A 22,970-nucleotide genomic window follows, 5' to 3' on the forward strand; every position below is an offset into this window, starting at 1 on the left:
CTGTTTTCTACTAGTGTACTCATGAGGATAACCAACGAATTTGGCATAGACATGCCCATCACTAGCACAACATAACATATAAGATGGATTAAAGTCGCCGGCTTTGATGGGAGAAGTGGCATTGCCCTTTTTGACACTGCCACCCTTCACATTGTTCTTCTTCTCCTTGGAAGCACTCTCTCCCTCCTTCACAAAGGTTTGTATGAGAGGAGGAGGTCGTTTGGTCTTATCATTCTTCTTCTTGTTCTTGGACTCGGGTACGTACCCAACCCCTTCCTTGGCCACAACTCCCTTTTGATTGATCAAGAGGTTGTTGAGGTTCTTCTTGCCTTGTATGCAAGTCGCAAGACCTCTCTCAAGTTGCACCTTTAGATTAGCGTTCTCCTCAACAAGATGCACATGCTCACAACACGGGTTAGTAGCATTTGCATTATCAATTAACATCATACAAGGAAAAGTGGCGTTTTCCTTGGTTAGCTTCACTTGAAGTTGATCATGAGACTCTTTGAAGCTAGCATGAGCACCCTTCAAGACCTTGTGAGCCTTGTCAAGTAGATCAAACTCCTCTTTGAGTCTAGCAAGATCAACCTCAAGTTCGGCCTTCTCGGAGTTTAGCACATGAGAAACAATGAGAGCATGATCATAATCTTTCTTTAACTTAGCATGATCAACGTTGTGTGACTCCTCAAGAGCCAAACGAAGACCACGCTCTTCCTCAAGAGCATTGGAAAGATCCGAAATCTCATCAGCATAGTCACGACTATGCCCTTCCATCTTAGTGATGGTATCTTCGTGAGCCTCGATCATGTCATTGGCTTCACCAAGTTGTTCCAAGAGAGCAACAAAGTGCTTCTTGGATTTACTCTTAAGTTTGCCCATAAAGGCCTCAAACTCATTCGCCTCCACATTAGCTCCCTCATGTTCATCAATGCTATCCGTCGAAGAAGGATGATTAATGATGGTAGTTTTGATGTTGGGGGTTACCTTGTTGGTGGCTTTAGCCATGAGGCACTTGGCGGTGATGCTCTCATTGGGTGAGTCGAAGAGAGACACCCGTGGAGTTGTTGCAATGGCAACTGAGGCCATGGCAGCCGACTCACCATCTTCATCATCGTCATCATCCTCATTGTACTCTTCTTGTACCACCAATGCCTTGGGAGGAGTCTTCTTGGTGAAGTTGCTCTTGTTGGGGAACGACTTGGCCTTGTCCTTTCGGCTGAGCTTGTCACCATTGTCTTCCCTCTTCTCATACGGGCACTTCGCAACAAAATGACTCACATTGCCACAATTGTAGCAAGTCCTTACACGTTGCTTGCTCTTTGTGCCACTTGAGTTGTTTTTGTTAAAGTTTGGCCTTGAGTTTTTCTTGCTCCAAAATTGCCTTGAAGCGAGTGCCATGTGTTCATGATATGCATACTTTGTATCTTCGGGGTTGCTCCCCTCTTCTTCCTCTTCTTCCTCTTCTTCTTCTTCTTCAACATAGAGCTTGGCCTTCAATGCAAGGTTGGGCTTCTTTGCCCTTTGAGAACGAAGCACCGCATTATCGGCGGTCTTGTCCAAAATGTTTAAGGCCACAAACTCATCCAACACTTCGCTTGAGGTCAAAGTGTGGAAGTCCGGCCTTTGACGAATGATGGAGGACATGGCCTTGTGGTAGGGCATCATTGCCTTGAGGAATTTGCGCTTGATCCAATTGTCATCCGTGTCCTTGCTCCCGTGATCTCGGAGTAAGACCGCGAGTTTGGTTACTCTCCGATAAAGTTCACGAGGTTCTTCATCTTCTTTCATTGCAAAGTCATCGGCCTCATCTTGCACCACTTCATAGTTGGAGCGTTGAATGCTTGCGCTTCCTCGATAGAGAGAGACAACACAAAGCCATGCGTCTTTGGCCAAGGCGAAGGGCCGAAGATGAGGTAGATCTTCGGGTGGAATTGCATCTTGAATGATGAAGAGAGCATTTTCATTGAATTGATTATCCGCGGCTTCTCGAGGAGTGAAGTTGCTTGGATCATGCGGATAGAAACCTTCTTCAATGATTCTCCAAAGATTAGTGTTCACATGATTTAAATGACATTTAAAGCGGTAAACCCAAGAATCAAAGTCCTCATTTTTCACAATCTTAGGGGGAGGACCGGCATGATTCAAATGAGTGGAAGGAACCGGTCCACCATAAACAAGTGGTGGTTCCACATGAGCAAAGATGCCGGTGCCATTCTTACCACTAGAAGAAGGAGCCTTTTCACTACTAGCTTCCCCCTTATCGGAGGTAGCATCCGTCACCTTGTCGGTGGGATTACCCACTTTCAACGGTGCGGTGGATAGTTTAAACCCTTCAAGGAATTTAGTAAACATGCTTTCAACCTCGGTCGTCATGGAGGTTTTCAATGTCTCCAAGGCCACATTGAACTCCTCACGTGAGACCGAGGTTCCCCCATCGCCCGTAGACGAGATCGGATTCACACCGGAGTGTTCCTTCACACCGTCTATGGTATCAACCATACTCTTCGGACGATAAAGTCCTTAATAAAGAGACGAGGCTCTGATACCAATTAGAAGAATCGATATGGTTGACTAGAGGGGGTGAATAGGCAACTAACAATTTTTAGCTTTTCTTTAACAATTTAAACTTTGCATCAAAGTAGGTTGTCTAGATATGCAACTAGGTGAGCAACCTATATGATGCAACAAGGATAGGAACACAAGCAAGCAAGAGATATAACACAAATAAGCTTGCACAAGTAAAGGCACGAGATAACCAAGAGTGGAGCCGGTGGAGACGATGATGTCTTACCGAAGTTCCTTCCCTTTGAGGGGAAGTACGTCTCCGTTGGAGCGGTGTGGAGGCACAATGCTCCCCAAGAAGCCACTAGGGCCACCGTATTCTCCTCACGCCCTCACACAATGTGAGATGCTGTGATTCCACTATTGGTGCCCTTGGAGGCGGCGACCGAACCTTTACAAACAAGGTTGGGGCAATCTCCACAACTCAATTGGAGGCTCCCAACGACACCACGAAGCTTCACCACAATGGACTATGGCTCCGCGGTGACCTCAACCGTCTAGGATGCTCAAACACCCAAGAGTAACAAGATCCGCAAGGGATTAGTGGGAGGAATCAAATTTCTCTTGGTGGAAGTGTGCATCGAGGCCTTCTCAACCACTCCCGAGCAAATCAACAAGTTTGATTGGCTAGGGAGTGAGATCGGGCGAAAATGGAGCTTAGAGCAACAATGGAGCTTAGGGTTGGAAGAGATAAGTCAACGGGGAAGAAGGGGACCCCTTTTATAGTGAGGGACAAAGATCCAACCGTTATCCACCTACCAGACCGCGGCCAGCGGTACTACCGCACCAGGCCAGCGGTACTACCGTGGGCCCACGCGGTACTTCCGCTTGCTGCCAAGCGGTACTACCGCAAGGTCACGCGGTACAACCGTGCAGGCTCGTGGTACTACCGCTGCACCAGCAACAACTAGGGCAGACTTGTAGCACAAGTGCTGAGGGCGGTACTTCCGTGGGCGCGGTACTACCGCTCCCCCTTGCGGTACTACCGCAAGGCAGGAACCCCCTAGCCTGGGAAGAGTGTGGATAAGGAAACATCCATGCCTACTTCCGCTGAAAGACGGAAGAAGCGAAAACCCGACACAGTACTACCGCAGAGGGGCGGTACTACCGCCTGACAGCTACACACGGTACTACCGCGGAAGGAAAGCGGTACTACCGTGGTAGACGCGGATGTAAAAAATTACATCCGCCCCTACTACCGCGGGGGAGCGGTACTAGCCTGGTGTGCCATTGTAGTGCAGCTCCAGGGGAGCGGTACTACCGCGCCGCAGCACGGTACTACCGCTGGTGCCTACAGTACTACTGCTCACCTAGGAGCAGTACTACCGCGAGCCAACACAACAGCCAGAAACAAGGTGACGAGATAACAACGGAGGAAGCTCCAAGGTGCAAGGGAAAGGAGGGGACTAGGAAGCAACGTGTACGTGATGATTCCACCCAACCTTTCCGACGCGGACCCCCTCTTAATAGTACGGCTTTCCTACGACTCAAATCCACCAAAAAGAAACATAGAAAAGATGCCGTCTTCAACAGTCTTCGAGGGGCACCCAACCATCTTGTGCCTAGCGATGAAACGTCTGGGATACTCAAGGCACACGATTAGTCCGCAAATGCATTGTCATCAATCACCAAAACACCTTAGGGATAAATATGCCCTTACAACAAGCATGCCAAGTAGGGCACTTGATGTTGCTGATTTCAGCCACTTAGTTTTTCTGCTAAGTCTTTTCCTGTTACATTGGGTTGCCATGTTGACTTGTTGCCTCTAGTGAATCCATGCATATTTTGATGAAGTTCATTAAGGATGTTTTGAAGATATGGTTATGCTCTATCTATTTGTGCCTTTGTTTGTAACTATGGGGGACTGTAGTTTGTCATTACCTTGCTCTTATTTTGCTAAATATTATTTTTATTAGTCTGTTAACACGAAGTGCATTTTTGCCATGTGTTTTGCTAGTGATCCATGCACCCTATGACTATGCTCTTGCCAGTTTTAGCTTCATAAATGTGTCTTCTCACTGTTGGTTGCCTTGTGATGCCATGAAATGCTTTGTGGTGAGTGGCACAAGCTTGCAAAGTTGCTATCATGAATTTGTTTCTGCCATGCATGATTTTCCTCTAAGTCTGAAACCTGTTCATATCACTTGCCATGTTTGCATTGATGCTACCATCTTTTCTGTGCATCTTTGGCTTAAGTTTAGTAAGGGAGTTTTGTTCATTGACTTTAGTAATAGCATGAAATGCTCAAGTTTTCCATGATAGGTTCCTGTAGCATGTAGTTTACTAGCTCTAAACATTGCTACCTGATGTTGTTTATGCCATGTTCAGTATTTTCACTAAGTCTGTGAAACTGTTGTCATTTGCATTTTTGCCATGCTGTTTTAGACTTGTTCTAGTAAGTTCTAGCAGTAGCTCAGTGTTCATGATTTGTAGAGCTTCACCTGTACTTCACTGGCATGTGTTTTGTTTTTATGTTGGAGTGTTGTAGCATATTTTCGTGATGCATTTTAAGTGCTATGTTGTTGTTAAGCACAGTTTTGCATCGTTCTTGTTTTGCTCGTCATTTGCAAACCATGCATCCGTTTCCGGTGATCTTTATATCGATTTCAACCGAAATGTCCCAACTTATCTAGTGGCATGCTTGGTTGGCCAAGCTGATGCCATGATCATCTTTTCCCTTCCGGAGTACCCATGTGCATTGCACATCATTGATACGTCTCCGTCGTATCTACTTTTCCAAACACTTTTGCCCTTGTTTTGGACTCTAACTTGTATGATTTGAATGGAACTAACCCAGACTGACGTTGTTTTCAGCAGAATTGTCATGATGTTGTTTTATGTGCAGAAAACAAATATTCTCGGAATGACCCAAAACTCCACAGAACATCTTAGAAAAAATAATAAAAAATCCTCGCCAAAGATGAAGACCAGGGGGCCCACACCCTGTTCACGAGGGTGGGGAGCGCGCCCCCCTACCTCGTGGGCCCCCTGGATGCCCTTCGACGCTAACTCCAACTCTATATATTTGCTTTCGGAGAGAAAAAATCGGGGAGAAGAAATTATCGCGTTTTACGATACGGAGCCGCCGCCAAGCCCTAAAACCTCTCGGGAGGGCTGATCTGGAGTCCGTTCGGGGCTCCGGAGAGGGGGATTCGTCGCCGTCGTCATCATCAACCATCCTCCATCACCAATTTCATGATGCTCACCGCCGTGCGTGAGTAATTCTATCATAGGCTTGCTGGACGGTGATGGGTTGGATGAGATTTATCATGTAATCGAGTTAGTTTTGTTAGGGTTTGATCCCTAGTATCCACTATGTTCTGAGATTGATGTTGCTATGACTTTGTTATGCTTAATGCTTGTCACTAGGGCCCGAGTGCCATGATTTCATATCTGAACCTATTATGTTTTCATGAATATATGTGAGTTCTTGATCCTATCTTGCAAGTCTATAGTCACCTACTATGTGTTATGATCCGGCAACCCCGAAGTGACAATAATCGGGACCACTCCCGGTGATGACCATAGTTTGAGGAGTTCATGTATTCACTATGTGCTAAAGCTTTGTTCCGGTTCTCTATTAAAAGGAGGCCTTAATATCCCTTAGTTTCCAATAGGACCCCGCTGCCACGGGAGGGTAGGACAAAAGATGTCATGCAAGTTCTTTTCCATAAGCACGTATGACTATATACGGAATACATGCCTACATTACATTGATGAATTGGAGCTAGTTCTGTGTCACCCTATGTTATGACTATTACATGATGAACCGCATCCCGACATAATTATCCATCACTGAGCCGTTGCCTACGAGTTTCCATATACTGGTTTACGCTTATTTACTTTCCCGCTGCTACTGTTACAATTACTACAAAATACCAAAAACATTACTTTTGCTATCTTTACTTTTGTTGCCGCTACCACCACTATCATATTACTTTGCTACTAAACACTTTGATGCAGATACTAAGTTTCCAGGTGTGGTTGAATTGACAACTCAGCTGCTAATACTTGAGAATATTCTTTGGCTCCCCTTGTGTCGAATCAATAAATTTGGGTTGAATACTCTACCCTCGAAAGCTGTTGCGATCCCCTATACTTGTGGGTTATCAATCATATATTGCATCCCATGACATGTCTTGCATCATGTTGCTTATGCATTGCACCGTGATTGATTGTTGTTCCCTTGCTTGTGTTCTTGCTTTGGGTAGAGCCGGGAGACGAGTTCGTGAACGAGGATTCTGTCAAGTACGTTTATGAGGAGCAAGCTTTCGACGACCTGAGAACTTTGCAGGCAAGATGATCACTACCCCCGATATCACTTCTATCTTTGCTTGTTAGTTGTTCGCTCTATCGCTATGTCGTGCTACCTACCACTTGTTTATCAAGCCTCCCATATTTCCATGTCAAGCCTCTAACCCACCTTCCTAGCAAACCGTTGTTTGGCTATGTTACCGCTTTTGCTCAGCCCCTCTTATAGCGTTGCTAGTTGCAGGTGCAGTGCAGGTTGTTCCATGTTGGAACATGGATATGTTGGGATATCACTATATCTCTTATTTAATTAATGCATCTATATACTTGGCAAAGGGTGGAAGGCTTGACCTTTTGCTCGGTGTTTTGTTCCACTCCTGCCGTCCTAGTTTCAGTCATACCGGTATTATGTTCCTTAATTTTACGTTCCTTACGCGGTTGGGGTTATGGGACCCCCTTGACAGTTCGCTTTGAATAAAACTCCTCCAGCAAGGCCCAACCTTGGTTTTACCATTTGCCTAATAACAACTAAAATTTGCCTAGGGAGTAATTAACCCGAGGATTCTTAATCAACAACCTGGGCCAGTGTTCCTCTGAGTGCTGGTCCAACCTGGGCGATGTCCGGCGCCCCCTGGGCAACCAGGGTCTCAGCCAACCCGACGTCTGGCCCATCCGGTGTGCCCTGAGAACGAGATACGTGCGACTCCTATCGGGATTTGTCAGCACATCGGGCGATCTTGCTGGTCTTGTTTTACCATTGTCGAAATGTCTTGTAACCGGATTCCGAGTCTGATCGGGTTGTTCCGGGAGAAGGAATATCCTTCGTTGATCGTGAGAGCTTGTGATGGGCTAAGTTGGGACACCCCTGCAGGGTTTAAACTTTTGAGAGCCGTGCCCGTGGTTATGTGGCAGATGGGAATTTGTTAATATCCAGTTGTAGAGAACTTGACATTTGACTTAATTAAAATGTGCCAACTGTGTGTGTAACCGCGATGGTCTCTTTTCGACTGAGTTCGGGAAGTGAACACGATTGAGTTATGTATGAACATAAGTAGTCCAGGATCACTTCTTGATCACTTCTAGCTCCGCGTCCGTTGCGTAGTTTCTCATCTTACTCTTGTACTCGTATGTTAGCCACCATGTTTGCTTAGTGCTTGCTGCAACTCCACCTTACAACCACATCCTACCTTTAAGCTTAAATAGTCTTGATCTCGCGGGTTTTGAGATTGCTGAGTCCTCGCGACTCACAGATACTACAAAACACAGTTGCAGGTGCCGATGATACCAATGCAGGTGATGCCATCGAGCTCAAGTGGGAGTTCGACGAAGACTTTGGCCGTTACTATGTTTCCTTTCCGGGTGATCAATAGTGGTGCCCAGTAGGGACAATCGGGACTTAGCATTTGGGGTTGTCTTCTTTTCATTTGGATCCGTCCGTAGTCAGACCTTGTGTGTACTCTGATTGATGTATGAACAATTTGATCATTGTGTGACATGGCGATTATAAGCCAACTATTTACTTCCTTGTTCATTTACATGGGATTGTGTGAAGATGACCCTTCTTGTGATCATACCAAAATGCAGTTATGCCTCTAAGTCATGCCTCGACACATGGGAGATATAGCCGCATCTTGGGCGTTACACTTTCCATCTGATCCTCACTAGCATTTTACGTGTGTATATGGAGAACCTCGCAGAGTTTGCTGGAGAAGGGCGTTAGAGATAGGAGAGGGTTGCCTGTGCCGGGGAGGAAGAATCGCAGAAGAGAGGAGAGATTGAGAGGATAAGGTGTGACCGCATGGGAGGGGATAAGGATGAGGGCAGAAGCGGTGACGCACGCATGGGGGCATACGACACGTGTGACGTGAATGATGCATTGGCTGACACGAGAGAGATTAGTCGGTCGAAACGAAGGCTTTTCCATTATCTAGTGTACATAGAGCTAAAGCTATATATATAGACAACTTTAGACACAAAGTAACTAATCACTTTTTTATACATGCCCCTGATCCATAGTGCCGAAATTAACCATCATAGTACTAAGCTAACCCCTTTACTACTCGTGGGGTCAAAAGGAAAAAAACCACCTTTCCCCTCGCATGCCGGCGGCACAGCCGACGTTGACGATGGTGGTCGATCCCTCGATTGCCGAAACTTCTGGAAGGCCGGCGCCAGTGAGGGCCCCTCCGCCCCCATCCGCGAGTTCCACGGTTCGTCTTCTCGATCCCCATCCTCTTTGGTTTGAGAAAGAATGTGAGGATGCACTTGAGGACGACATGGCAGTTTTGGAAGCAACTAGCCCTGGCACTACTGGTAACCTGACGGGGCTGAGTGTGGCGCCATGTCAGCATCAATGATAGGCCTAAGCTAGAACTGCTGAGGAATCAGGGGTGCCTCGACAGTTCATGATCTCATCGCCCTCACCCAAAGTCATTGTTCGCAGTTTGTGTATTTGTGTGAAACAAGGCAAGAGTCTAAAAAGGTCCGTCGTTTGTGTTCTCGCGTAGGCCTTTGAGGCTTTTGTGGAGTCGATAGCAACGGTAAAAGTGGTGGTTTTGCTTTGTTTTGGAATGATCAGTTGTCAATTGAGATCAAGATATGAATGAAATAATTATTGATACATACATCCGTGCCATTTCGTCTGATCGTCACTAACATCTTACATGTATGTATGAAGAACGTCACAGAGTTTTCTGGAGGAGGGTGTTAGATATAGGAGAGGGTCGACCGTGCCGAAAGAGGATGGAGAGATTGGGAGGATAAGGTGCGACCTCATGGGAGGGGATAAGGATGAGTGCGGAAGCGATGACGCACGCATGGGTTCACATGGCACGCCTGACGCGAGAGAGATGGGTCCACATGGCACGCCTGACGTGAACGGCACACCTGACGCGAGAGAGATGAGTCAGCCGAAAAGGAAGAAGGCTTTTTCATTATCTAGTATACATTCTACATAGAGCTAAAGCTATATATATATATATGGACAACTTTAGACACAAAGGACTAATCACTATTTTGCACATGCCCCTATCCGTAGCTTCGAAATTAACCAGCAGAGTACTAAGCTAACCCCTTCACTATTCGCGAGGTCACAAGAAAAGAAAAAAACCACCTCACCCCTCGGATGCCGGCGGTGATGGCCGGCGTTGACGGCGGCGGTCGATCCCTGGATTGCCGCAGCTTCTGGAAGGCCGGCGCCAGCGAGGGCCCCTCCGTCCCCATCCGCGAGTTCCACGGTTCGTCTCCTCGATCCCCATCCTCCCCTGGTCTCCGCGAAATCCCGACGCCAGTTTCCTCTGCCTGGTCTCAGATGCGCTGGAGACAGGGGACTTCGACCGCGCCCGCGTGCACCCCAAGTTCCTCCACACCAACGCCACCTCCCACAAGTGGGCGTTCGGAGGTTCGCCCCCTTCCCCTTCACCCTTGCCCCCATCCATTCTCTGATTTGGTCTGCTGTGGAGGTGAAATTGCTTAATGCACTTCAGTTTGTTCTAACCAAGGATACCGGGTGACTAGAAGATGAACTGCTTGCTGCTTTTGTTACCATATCTGGCCTGAGGGGAGATGAGATGAATTGCGTGCTGGTTTATCTGAGGTTCTTGGTTGCACTGACAATACTGAAGAACACATGCTATCCGTTCTCACTTCTTTGGTGTTTCCTTTTGGGGAAGAGTATAGTTTGACCACTGAGTAGAACTCAAATGCTTGCTGTTAAAATGTTTGCTGGATTAGATCGTAGAAAAACTAGACGGTGTGGTACTTCTCTTTATGTTTGGTGTTCAAGATACTTCTGCCACCATGTAAAGTATTTGTCTAACAATTTCTCTCTTGTTGTGCAGCTATATCTGAACTTCTTGACAATGCGGTAGATGAGGTTTGTAATATGAGCTAGATTTATTTAGCTTCAACATTGTTTATGCCCTAAAATCGTCTGATCTTGCTGATACAATGTTGCGAATAGATCTGATCAGATGTATGGTTTTCTTGTCCCAGATCTGCAATGGTGCCACATTCATAAAAGTGGATAAAAGCACCAACACGAAAGACAACAGTCCAATGCTAGTTTTTCAAGGTATCCAGATTCAGTACAACACAAGAAAATGAACACAACGTGGAATTGGTTGGGGGTCGAGGGTCGATCCTTAACGTTTCCTATGTAAATTCCTGCTCATCGGTGCTATTCTAACAGACGATGGAGGAGGAATGGATCCTGAAGGGGTGCGCCAGTGCATGAGCCTAGGATTCTCAACCAAAAAGTCAAAGACAACCATTGGCCAGTGTATGTATCATTTCCTTTTGTATTGAAAGATTTAAATAGTTTTTACTAATTTCTCCTGGCTTTCAAATAGATGCATACTTCCGAAGCCTCCACATTTTGATTTTGAAAATTCCACATTTTACTCTGTGGAGAGAGGATGTTACTTCCTCCAGCTTCCAGAAAGACCAAGTTTTGGACACAGATGCTGTTAAAACTTTAAATTTTTTGACTACCAACTTAGTTAATTTACACTGTATACTTGGAAAGCATATGCATTAATTTGTCTCAAGAAGTACTTTCATCATATATAATTTTTCTGGGTTGTTTCTATGCATAGATATTGCAATACTGAATAGAAACTAGTCTTCAAAGTTCCATTTTAAGGCCATGTCAATATGAAAACATCATGCTAACTGGAGGCAGTAATGAGGAAATGGAAAGTTTAAATACATGGGATGATAATGATCTGTTATACTTTTGCATACAATTGGTGTAACTCAATGGGTAAACTGAATGGGAGGTAGAAGTGATAAAATGATCTTTTAATACTTTTGGCATGCTATCTTACTTTAATTATTTCATTCCACATAAGCCTGTGTTGCTTATGATTTTGTGTTATACTGTTGTACATAATGGCGTCCTGTCTGATGGTACCATGTGCGATGCTTGAATCAATTACTCACTAAACCATTTTAAATGCACCTTTTGGTGTTAGCTTATATTGATGGACTGTGGTTGTGGTGTAAGGAACGCAAAAACATTGTTTATTCAAATTTAAGTGGCACTCAAAACATCTTGATGTCTATTTATCCCTATCGAAAGATGGATTAATTCTTCAATGCCTCTTGGTAACTAGTGGATTTTGGAAACCTTAGAATATTAAAATACTAAGCCGAGCTACAGTTCTTAGGCTCTATTCTTTACAATAATAAGTGGCCTTACCTTGTATCACCAATTTGTAGTCGGTATTACACAACTTAAGCCCTTCATTTCAGGTTTGAAATGTCCATGCAATTTCAAATCTGAAATATTTTCTGAGAAGTTCTAGTTCATATATTATAACAAAAAAAGTCATGCAGTATACAACTGATTTATGTTTTTTGAAAAAAGTAACACTTGCTGTGCCTATTGTTGGCTAAACTCCAACCTTTTGCTACTCTGCAGATGGAAATGGCTTTAAGACAAGCACAATGAGACTCGGTGCTGACGCAATTGTTTTTACTCGTGCAATACGTGAAAGGTAAGTATTATCATTCCAGTTATTATTGATCTTTTTGGAAGAGCTCGTGATTTTTTGTTCAGTCTTTTGTATTTGTTAATGATTGTCACACAATTGTTTTGTCCTGCAGTAAAGTTACCTTGAGTATTGGTTTGCTCTCTTACACTTTCCTGAGGAGAACAATGAAGGATGACATTGTTGTCCCCATGGTATGTCAAGTTGGTCCAGCAGTATTTCTTTGATGCAGCCTTGCCTGTCTATAGCTGACATCTCCCTTCACTGTTCAGCTTGATTTTGAGGTCCAAGATGGCCAAATAGCACCTTTGGTTTATGGTTCACAGGGTGATTGGGATAGTAGCCTAAAGATAATACTTGACTGGTCCCCTTTTTCTTCGAAGGAAGAACTGCTACAGCAGGTGACGTTCATGCCAAACATTATTTAGTCATTCTCCAGTCATAATTTGAAACTAAGTAGTGAATGTTTGCAATGAGTGTATTACACTAGGGTAGTAGCTCTTCTTTTTTAGAAGGATGGAAGAGCCAAAAAATAGTTGATGTTTCGTGGATGAGTGAGCCAACCATTAGCCGTGAAAGGCTCGGGATAAGTCTAACTTGGTTCCTCTACTTCCGCTAACATGTAAAATTGGTCCAATACTCCAATACTTTTTAATTAGCCATGCCAGTGCACATAAAGATTTAGCCTACATATTTTAGGCCTCTATTTTCAGTATCTTTGCCTCTGTATGTTAATGAAGCATGCTTCAGACCTTGGTACGTTATTGCTGTTTAAAGAGAGCACTAAAATTATGTTGGAAAAATAGCATTCTAAATTAATTTAGATATCAAGCAGTTAAGTACATATTGTATTTTGGAAGCTCCAAAGAAAAAAGAAAAAAGAAAAAAGAATCCAGGATCCATTTGAGTCAACTAAGGTTTGTGTTGTATGTTGCTGTATCTTAGCTATGGTTCGTTACCTCTCTGTCTCATCTAGAGCATTATATTTCTAGCTTGGCATACCGGAGCTAAACCCAACACTTCTGTGCCAATCAATGGCCAGCACATTTGGAGTTGTTCCTGTAGCAACATATGCTGTTTATTATTGATTGAATACTTAGAATGAAGCTTATTGGACAGATTTTACCCCTCGCATTATACGTATGCCAGGTATGACTCTCCATTGCCAGGTGTTCAACTTCAATGGAGATATTTTCCTTCTTTCTTCCGGAATGGAGGAACATGATATCTCTATCAGGTCTTGGTTAGATCAGTTTGTGGAGCCTTCTGCTCCTAGTACCTAGGCTGCTTTCTTTTGGTGCCATTTAGCATCCCCCCTCCTTTTGTAAATTTCCCTTTCTGCTGTATATATTTTCCTCTCAATTAATAAAATTCACTGTCGGGGTCTTTCCTGAAGTTTTCAGTTAAATATAATATAGTTTGGTGTTATTTTTCTTATAAGTTCTTTCTTGTCTTATTGTTTTCCAAAGCGGTGTATCTAGAATTATTTTTCTATAGCATGTATCCAGTTGTGAGTGCTTCACTTAGTCATGGTTCTTTTTATCTTTTATGTCAAGTTGATTTATTGTTACAGTTTTCTTAAGCTATCACATAACCATCTGTAAAATGATTAGCTTCTTCCTGGGAAGTGACCGATTTTCTGCATAGTGTATACATATGTATTAATAATTTTTCTTATGTGGATTCAGTTCGAGGATATGGATAGTCATGGAACCAAGGTGGTGATATACAATTTATGGATGAATGACGATGGCCTTTTAGAACTTGACTTTGATGATGATGATGAGGTTAGTTCCTCATGAAATTCTCTTTGGATGCATTTTTTCCTCGAAAATTCAGGAGCGTTGCGTTCCGTTTTCATCAAGAGGGAATAGAGAAAAGGAGTCGCCCCCCCCCCCCCCCCCCCCCCCCCTCCTCCCCCCCCCCCCCCCCCCCATTTGCGACTGTAGGATTACCGAAACATTTGGACTGGTGTCATAAGCATCACAGACCAGAGTTCCAACACCTCCAGACCCCAGCCTATCGTACCCTGATATGGAAATCCAAGTGCACCCTGAAGATTAAGAGCTTTGTTTGCCTCCTTAAGGACAGGCTCAATACCAAAGACATGCTAGAATGACACTGCACTCCTTCTGGGGGGTTTTAACTGTGTGCTCTGCAATCCTGATGCTCATGAGGGCAGGGAGCACCTCTTGGGGTCATGTAATTTCAGTCTTGGCTACTGGGCCAAGATTGGCATTCATTTCCACCCTCCTATGGAGCTTATGGAAAGCCTTGTAGACCAGGTCAAGAATACAATCAGGAAGCCTTTCGCTTTTGAAGTCTTCTCAGTCTCTGCCTGGGGTATTTACTACTTAGAAGCAAAAGAACACCAGGATCTTTGAAAATATTTTCCCTTGCAGGGCATCTTGGTTTTTCAATTTAAGAATGGACCTCTTCCTTTCTTATGGAATGAAGGATGACCATGCTTCTTCTCTTAGGATATGGCTGGACCAGCTAGATGATCCTTAGGCTCCCTCTCTTGTTCTGCCCCCTCTTGTACATTCTCTCCCCACGTGCACATATTTTTCTCTAATTAAAATATATTTACTGTCAGCCCCCACCCCCCTACAGTTTGAGTTCAAAAGGGAAAAAACTGAACGTGAATAAATAGTTTTATTTTTTATTTGCAAAACATGGTTATTTTCCCCACATTGGCAATTTGTTTTACGATGCTTTTTCTTGTTGCCTAACTTTCAGGACATATTGCTTCGGGATCAAGGTCAAAACAGTGGGGCGTCAACGAAGATTCAAAAAGAAATTATTCAGCAACATATATCTCACAGACTGAGATTCTCATTACGTGTAAGTTTTATTTCTTTATATTGTTCACTTTTCTCATAAGCCTTACCATATTGTACTAGAAATTCTTGGTTCTCAATATGCAGGCATATAGCTCCATCCTTTACCTCAAGAAGTTTGAGAACTTCCAAATTATACTAAGAGGAAAGCCTGTTGAACAGATAAACATTGCCAATGAGCTGAAGTTTAAGAAAGTAGTTACTTACAAACCTCAAGTTGCCCATGATTCTCAAGTGGTAAGTGCATTTGTGCATCTGCTATTCCTTTTCAGGATATTCTTGTCGTGAACTATCGAGGTACCATCTAGCAGAAGATGAGTTTTTTGCTAGTCTTGATGGCAACCAATTAGATAACTACCCCGCGGAAGATGGCCAGAAGGCATTGCTTGAAGAGCATTAGTGTATAGAAACGGTGGTAGATAGATTGGGATGAGAGAACTAGATGGGTTGAGAAGTAGCAAGTACTGATGAAAGCAACTTATGTGTTGCTTGTTCCAAAAGATCAGAATACATATCTTATATTGTAGTACTAAACTTGACCCCAATATATGGGGCAAAAATGACAAATCTGTCCTCTCTCCGAAAGTTGAGGCAAAACGATGTGTAAAAAACTAAAATTACAACCAAAACCATACTGGCTGTTTTTGATTGTTTGCTGACCGTCGGAGCTTGAAAGTTGAACTGAACTGGCAGTATGGGAAAGGAAAACTGCAAATGCCCTCGCCATACTAGGCTTTGAAGACCACAATAGCCACTCGCTGCTAGAAACAAGATTTAGTAATGCTGAACATCGGTTGGGGCATTACCCCCTGCAACGCAGGCTTACAATCCTTCACCACTAGTCCAGAGGATTGGAGAAACTGAGCCATGCTGCAAAACACATCAAGATAAGAGATCGAGATCACCGCACCAAGAGACAGCCAACTGCTTCCATTGATTGACACACCAACTGCAGAGATCCGAAGAGAGCCAACAGATCTTGCAACACCTACCCTCACAGGCCCTTCGCCGGCGCCTGATCGGACTTCGTCAATGTAGGGAGAGACCCGAGAGACCTTTTCGAACGCGTCATCACCGTCAGCACCTTGTCAATGCCGCTAGGGAAACAAGGACATATACTCCCTCCGTTCCTGAATATAAGTCTTTTTAGAGATTCTAATGTGAACTATATACGGAGCAAAATGAGTGAATCTACGCTCTAAAATATGTCTATATACATCCGTATGTAACCCTTATTGAAATCTCTAAAAAGACATATATTTAGGAATGGAGGGAGTAAGAACCAAGAGAAATGAAAGGAATGGGTACCCACTCCTCTGGCCACCGACGAGTTCGCCGGACGGGAGGGAGGAGGGGGACCAAGACGGTGGCATGGAGGAGAGCTTGGGTAATGGTTAGGGTTGGGAGCAATTTGGGGGAGGGGTCTCATTTCATTAGTTAATAGAGAGTTATCTCTGTCTCAATGCCTTGGTTGGCTGTTCTCAAACATGTTTTAATATCTTATTGCGAAATGGTTCCTTTAATTTTTGTGTGCAAAAAGTATTTTTAATTGCATTTCAATTGGAACCACAGGTGTCAGTGAAGGTAGATATTGGCTTTGCAAAAGAGGCTCCTGTTTTGGGCATTTTTGGGATTAATGTCTACCATAAAAATCGACTAATCATGGTAAGCACTTTTCAGTTCTGACTTATTCGTTCATTTTCCTTTGTTATTGGTATTGTTTTATTATGTGTCATGTTCGTTAGATCACATCTCAGCATTTACAAAGTATGTTGCAGTGTTGCCCCATATGCAATATAGTGATATGTCAATGCAGAAATTTTTATATGTCGAGTATATATATGGATATAGACATTGAAGATGCATCATATATATAACTGTAAAAGATGAGAAGATGGAGTGCTTGTAGCTGCTATTTTTGAAATCTATATGGAAATCACCAAATGGAAGATATGTAGTTTTCTTAATTTTTCATGGCCATCAGGTCATGACAGTAATAGTCTGCGGTACATATTGTCAGGGTGACTCTGGTAACCATGGTCTAGACAACTGTAGTCATTGTAATCCGCAACTGGTTTTGTAGCCCATCTTAAGGACTAATTGAATGCATCCTAGTGTTAGACCGTATCACCAGTCTTTCTTCAACCTTTCTCTTGAAATGTTGATGATCTCCATTATTATATTTAGACCTGTTATGTAAGGAATATCGAGCTGCCAGTAGAAGTTATCAATATTTTGAATGTTCTCCGCTAAAAAAAAACTTTCAGAATGTTATAGTTTCATGATTTATGTTCATCTATGAATATGAGGAGAGGCTTAAATGCACGTTATCATGTTCAGAGTCGGGTTTGGCCATCTAAAAATACAGTTCTAGTGATAAAATTATTGCAATACAATTTGGGCTGGAATTGAGTTCTTGAAAAAAAAAGAAAACCCTTTGCAGCCATTCTGGAAGGTCCTTCAAGAAGCATCTAGTAGAGGGAGAAGTGTTATAGGTGAGTTTCATATCTTAGAACTGTCACTTTGCTTAATTTGTTTCTGTTAGGATGACACTTGTCTTGATTTAGGTGTACTTGAGGCAAATTTTATTGAGCCGGCACATGACAAGCAAGACTTTGAGAGGACTCCACTGTTCATTAGGCTGGAAACAAAACTGAAACAAATTATCGTTGATTATTGGTAAGCGCATTCAGACACCATTTTTTGTTTTGTTTTTGCACATCAACTGCTCAATGTAAAGGAAAATAGCATTGTGCTTATGAAGTATATACTACACTATGCATACTTGCACTAGCTTCATATTGTTGAAGAATTTTTGATTGATTTATTCATATGTATCTAACACTTCTGTTTTAAACATTTAAGTTTTTGTAAACAATAACACTGTTTTATCTAAAACTTTGTTCTGTAATGCTCATCAAAGTCAGAGAAGTTTGACACCATGCTTTATAGGATGTCATTTATATACGAATGGCGGCAGTGCTATAGTAAATTGTCTTCACCGATTAATGTTGTGTCGTCAAGTTTAACAAACATTGAACATACAGGTGCAGGTCACTGTAGCTCTTTGTGGCCTCACTTTTTCCCAAGTGGTAAAAAAGAGCCAAGTTTTTCTTGAGGAAAAAAAAGGGCCAAGTAAAAGCCCAGCTTCCATAACCCTTGTAAAAAGATCACTTCTCTCCGTAATAGTCGGTAATAGTACAAGGTAGTTGGGCTGGTCATTGCATAGTGATAACTCTTAATGATCCTATTGATAGAGGTTGAGGTTATGTCTTACATGTTTGTTGTTGCTTCTGAACCTGTGTATTGTTGAAGTTTTTCCTTCTATTAATAGATCACATGCAGTCCTCCTGCATGGTTTGAAAAATGATCGGTATATTACAAGGTAGTCGGGCTGAGCCTGGTAAAATCTGGCAGAGACCTGTTATCTTAGACGTTTTGCAACAATATGATGCCTATCTGGCCAATTTTAAGAACATTGTTTGACTTGGGATACCCATCATGCACCCAATTGTTCTCATTACTTTTCCCATATTTTTAGACAAATGGTTTATTTGCAGGAAAGAAAAGTGTCATCTAATAGGTTACCAGCCAATCGATCCGAAATTGAGATCCCAGTATAAGGCTGCTCTTAAAGATTCGGGCGGCCCTAGTGTGAAGATTCGGCATGAAGCTTCCACTGCTCAGAAGACTGGAGGGCACCTCTCAAATTTGCTCCCACAGACATATGATGATGAAGCAGCTTTTAGACTGACAGCTAACAGGGCAGGTAATAGTAATAGTTGTATGTAGAAATAACTATAATACTGTCAAAGCTATTTCATTTTTTGGTTGGAAAATTGTAAGGGAGACCCCAACATTATTATATTTAGACCCCAACATAAGAGAAGAGGAGGGAGGGGCAACTAGCCCCACAAAAACTTGATACTAAGTACTAGCCACCTAAATTTTCTTTCCTCACTCAGCTCTTTGCTACAGTCCCTCCTCTCAAGCGCTCCGGAAGCTCTCTCTCAGAGCGAGTATAATAGTTCAGGCTTCAGGGTTATGTTTGGTTTTTCATCTCTGATGTTTCAGTTCAGTGTAGATATGTTATCCTGAGATCCTGCCGGTGGAGTTATATTTTAATGTTTTCTTGTTCCTACACCATTGCAATATTTTTCACTAATAGATCGCTGGTTTAGTTAATGGTCTTAAGACTCTGATTATCAAGAAAACAGTCCTCTAGTCCAGAGGGTCATAAACTAGGAATATCTTGCTATCTGGAATTAAGTTTTCTCTTATTTATCAGAACATTATCTCAATGTTATTTGTATAGTTTATTCATAAACAAGTAAATGATGTGTGAAATATTGCGTGCTATTTATAAATAAGTTTTTCCAAACAGAGCATGGTAACTTTTCTGTTTTCTTTCCCTGTTGTATGAGAGTCCAATTAGGTTATTGATTTTTACTTCTATATATAATCCATTCATGTTTTTATTATTTTCATTTGACCAGGTTCTGCTTTGCATTCGTCTGGCCAAGGTAGTATGGACTCAGCAGGCTTGGAAGAGGTTTGCACCCTTAGGCTTTGAACTGAGGCACGTTGTTCTTGTAGGTGTTTTTTCTTTGGACATTCGTTTCATCGCCCGTCACATCTCTTGTGGAAGAGAAAGATTGGTTTCTGATTCCACAATCTTCAGTGATGTTGTTGGTCTTTTGGAATAGCCATTGTCAACATGTTCCGTAAATTCCCATTGGTCCGCCCTTATCTTGGTTTTCACTAGTGTAGTGTCAAAGCCTAATTAAGCACAGTCATTTGGATACTTTTTCGCACTAGGCAAGTATATATACTGCTGCATGATGGAAATATACTTTTAGCTAATAAGTTGTGCTATAACACTTTGTAATCAATAATAACACCCCTCCAAGTGGATGTGAAATGTACTCATATGATCTTTTTTTATCTTGTGTGACATTCAGGATCTGGTAGATATTGGCTCTCTTGGTGTTCTTGATCCCAGTTGCAATGAGAAGTTGAGTGAAGAAAATTTGGTTCTGTTCACAAGGTAAATTTGAATGATTATGGTACACATATGGGGTTAATTGCAGCAGAATGTGTCGTATGTATACAAGCGTGAACAAGCCGAGCGGCGTAGATAGGCTCCACTTCATCTTGATGCAAACTCAAGCCGTGGTCGAGAACCTCAACTCTGTCAAAGCTTGCACTCGGCCTGCGGCCTGTTAAAACTCGGTAACAGGGCACCATACATATGAAGTGTTGAGATATTAGGATTCACGTTGACCTCATTTCACATCCCTTCATTTTTACCGTTCCCACTTCGAATCAATGAGAGAGACTGAGAAGCACATCACCAGCTTCAGCAGCTGTCGCTGAACTGATCAACCAACCTTCCATGAATATGCAATGAAGGAACTCAATCTATCATCATGCTCTTGGACAGACCAAAGAAATGAGAATCCAAGAACACCCCAGGATTTGAAGAAACTGTGCTGCACTCTATTATTGCCATGTCTATTCTGCCCAACCTAGGTCATTGGGTGTTGGCCTAGAGCCCTAGACCCCACTGGCCCACAGCTGCCACTGGAGGTGTCTTTGACATTCTGTACTGCTGCCGTTGCACCTTATAGGCCTCATCGGTTGGGGAAGAAAGTGGAATCAATTTGGAGGGTGATAGAAATAATGACCCAGAGATGGTTAGGGCGAGGGATGGCGGTCGGCCATACACAGGCACAGTATGAGAGGTGGCTTGGGTTTCATCTTTATGGTTTGGGCATGGGGAGTGTGGAATGACTGAAGGGAAGTTCAGGATTGGGTGGGATGTGTTGTGATGGGAGTGAGGTTAGATCCTCAGGCTTGGGTTGGGGTATCTGAATATGGGTTGCAGGATGATCAAAAGGGCAGTGCTGCAATATAAAAGGTGGAAACTTACAAGCCTTTGCAAGCTAATCGAGGCCGGCTTGCTAATTCAGACAACGAGCCAAGCTCAAGTAGCTTGTCGACTCTGAGCATTTTATGGCCTGCATGATAGATTCAGAATTTGATATGCTGCATGCTCTTTCTCTCTCTCTACTATTGTCCATCTTGCTGCATAGATCATCACTATTTCAATTTGTATTCCCAGTCTAATTTGTGGTATGAGATAAATCATTAGACTGCCTGAGCTCAGGTTTGTGTGACTTAATCAGCCTGTTATATGTGCTCACTTCCAACACTTACCTTGTTATTACAACGTGGCTTAACATTTAATTCAATTAGTAGGACTTGTTAGTGGTGTGTTATTGCGTGAAATCCACATTACCAATTTTTTCTTTGCAAGCTGAACTTAAAACATCCTTTACAGGCGTGAAGATCTTCGGCAACGAGATACACAGTTGAAGCAGACGGTATGCCATAACATTTGAAGCGATTAGTTAGGGAAGGAGATCATATCGTGCCACCTGATGAGATCTAATGATTCTTTGTAGATTGGCGAGCTGGAGCATGAACTAGAGGAAACAAGAAGGAAGTGCTCTCAGCTCGCAGCTGAGCTGCAGTTGCGGAGGAGCCAGCAACAACATTACATGTGAAGGTTATTTTTACTACTTCTGACAGGTATTATAGGAGTATTTTATTGACGCACTGGAAAATTCAAAATATACCTGTGTAGTTATTTAACCACACAGTTATCTGCATACTAAATGGCAACGTTACATGTGAAATCTTAAACTGCTATTACTTGAATAGCCTCCCTTGATCTCATCTTGGTTAAGTGAAGCCCTTAATTCTAGTTGTCAACCCTCATGGCTGGTATCCTGATAAACTGGAATGTACATCTAAAAATGACCAGTAATGCCTGAGGACAGGTTAACTGCTTCATGATTATTTGTGATTTATTTGGACAGATCTGAACTCTTTCATTCATTGTTTGAATTTTTCTGTTGCAGACAGATGTTGTATACAACTATGCTAAAGTATTTATCCTATTAGGACTCCTTGTCTTGGGTGTCAAAATATGTTAAGAGTTTGTATGTTAAGGATCTGGGTCCAGCTGTCATCCATACTTCCATGTTGTGGCCGGCCACTGTTTCACTCGATGGCTTGACCTAGCATCACCTTCTCCACCAAAAAGAGAAAAACAGATGCATTGTATTCGTTATCCGTCTTCGTTTCCACCCCTTGTTGCCCGGTGACTTTCAATGGTGCTAACGACTTTGACTTCGTTGCCCACATGCATGGTCTTCTACCATCTATTTGGATAGTTATTTTTCATAGAGAGACCCTGACATCGGTTTCCATTAACAGGGCCTAAACTATGGGAACCAAACTCCTGGAAATATGTGGTTTCATCAAAGCACAAATACTGAACAGCGATACGGATGGTATGTACGTTTCCGGAACCAATTTTTGCATCTTGAATTCTGTTGGTTTGTTAGGGTAAAAGATTGAAATTTTCGTATGTTCCATCTTTCTTGAGCTGAATGTGTGGATTCTTTGCAGAGTTGCTCATACGCATACAAATGATCAGCGCGATCGGTATAGTTGCCCTCTTCAAGGGAAATCTTCAGTGTGAAGTTCCTCTGTTTTCTTTTCTTTTCTGTTCTGGTGTGGTACTGGCCGCCACTGTTAGCTATGGTGTGGTGTGGTGGCAGCATGCACAGTTCACTGTAATATATACTGGGTGTTACTATTTCACATCTTTTTACATATCCTGTAGAGTAGAACGCTATTGTGTGATAACTACTAGTGGAACAGTGTGTGTGTGTGTGTGTGTGGTTAATTCAGACTGCTGGTTGTGTTTGTTTTGTCCATTCTCAAGATTAATTTTCTCAATTTGGTTGTCGAA

At 42.8% G+C, this 22,970-nt stretch overlaps 1 protein-coding gene across 5 annotated transcripts; it reads left to right on the forward strand.

Annotated features, from left to right (window-relative positions):
• The first annotated feature begins 9,842 nt into the window (after positions 1-9,842).
• On the forward strand, positions 9,843-22,935 carry LOC125544220 (protein MICRORCHIDIA 2-like). 5 transcript variants are annotated; one of them, XM_048707830.1, is made up of 21 exons: positions 9,844-10,049; positions 10,124-10,213; positions 10,653-10,687; positions 10,807-10,885; positions 11,003-11,092; positions 12,236-12,311; positions 12,421-12,499; positions 12,578-12,706; positions 13,994-14,092; positions 15,045-15,149; positions 15,233-15,382; positions 16,718-16,810; positions 17,589-17,640; positions 17,713-17,824; positions 18,706-18,914; positions 19,642-19,697; positions 20,107-20,192; positions 21,489-21,531; positions 21,613-21,739; positions 22,430-22,510; positions 22,625-22,935. In XM_048707830.1, exons 1-19 carry the CDS (start codon positions 9,938-9,940, stop codon positions 21,712-21,714), a joined length of 1,797 nt encoding a protein of 598 aa, XP_048563787.1. In that variant the 5' UTR covers positions 9,844-9,937; the 3' UTR covers positions 21,715-21,739; positions 22,430-22,510; positions 22,625-22,935. The 5 variants fall into 5 exon arrangements, with proteins under 5 accessions (XP_048563809.1, XP_048563787.1, XP_048563785.1 ...); XM_048707828.1 differs by having other exon boundaries at positions 22,430-22,506; XM_048707845.1 differs by having other exon boundaries at positions 21,613-21,716.
• Positions 22,936-22,970: the final 35 nt, after the last annotated feature.

This window comes from Triticum urartu, chromosome 1 (genome assembly GCF_003073215.2).
Source record: "Triticum urartu cultivar G1812 chromosome 1, Tu2.1, whole genome shotgun sequence".
Classification (NCBI taxonomy): Eukaryota; Viridiplantae; Streptophyta; class Magnoliopsida; order Poales; family Poaceae; genus Triticum; species Triticum urartu.

Excerpts from the sequence above, each read along its gene's own strand:
- LOC125544220 (XM_048707830.1), top strand. The coding sequence starts at position 9,938 with ATGCCGGCGGTGATGGCCGGCGTTGACGGCGGCGGTCGATCCCTGGAT. Across the intron at positions 20,193-21,488 it reads AATTTGGTTCTGTTCACAAG|GCGTGAAGATCTTCGGCAAC; the intron begins GTAAATTTGAAT and ends CATCCTTTACAG. Across the intron at positions 21,532-21,612 it reads ATACACAGTTGAAGCAGACG|ATTGGCGAGCTGGAGCATGA; the intron begins GTATGCCATAAC and ends GATTCTTTGTAG.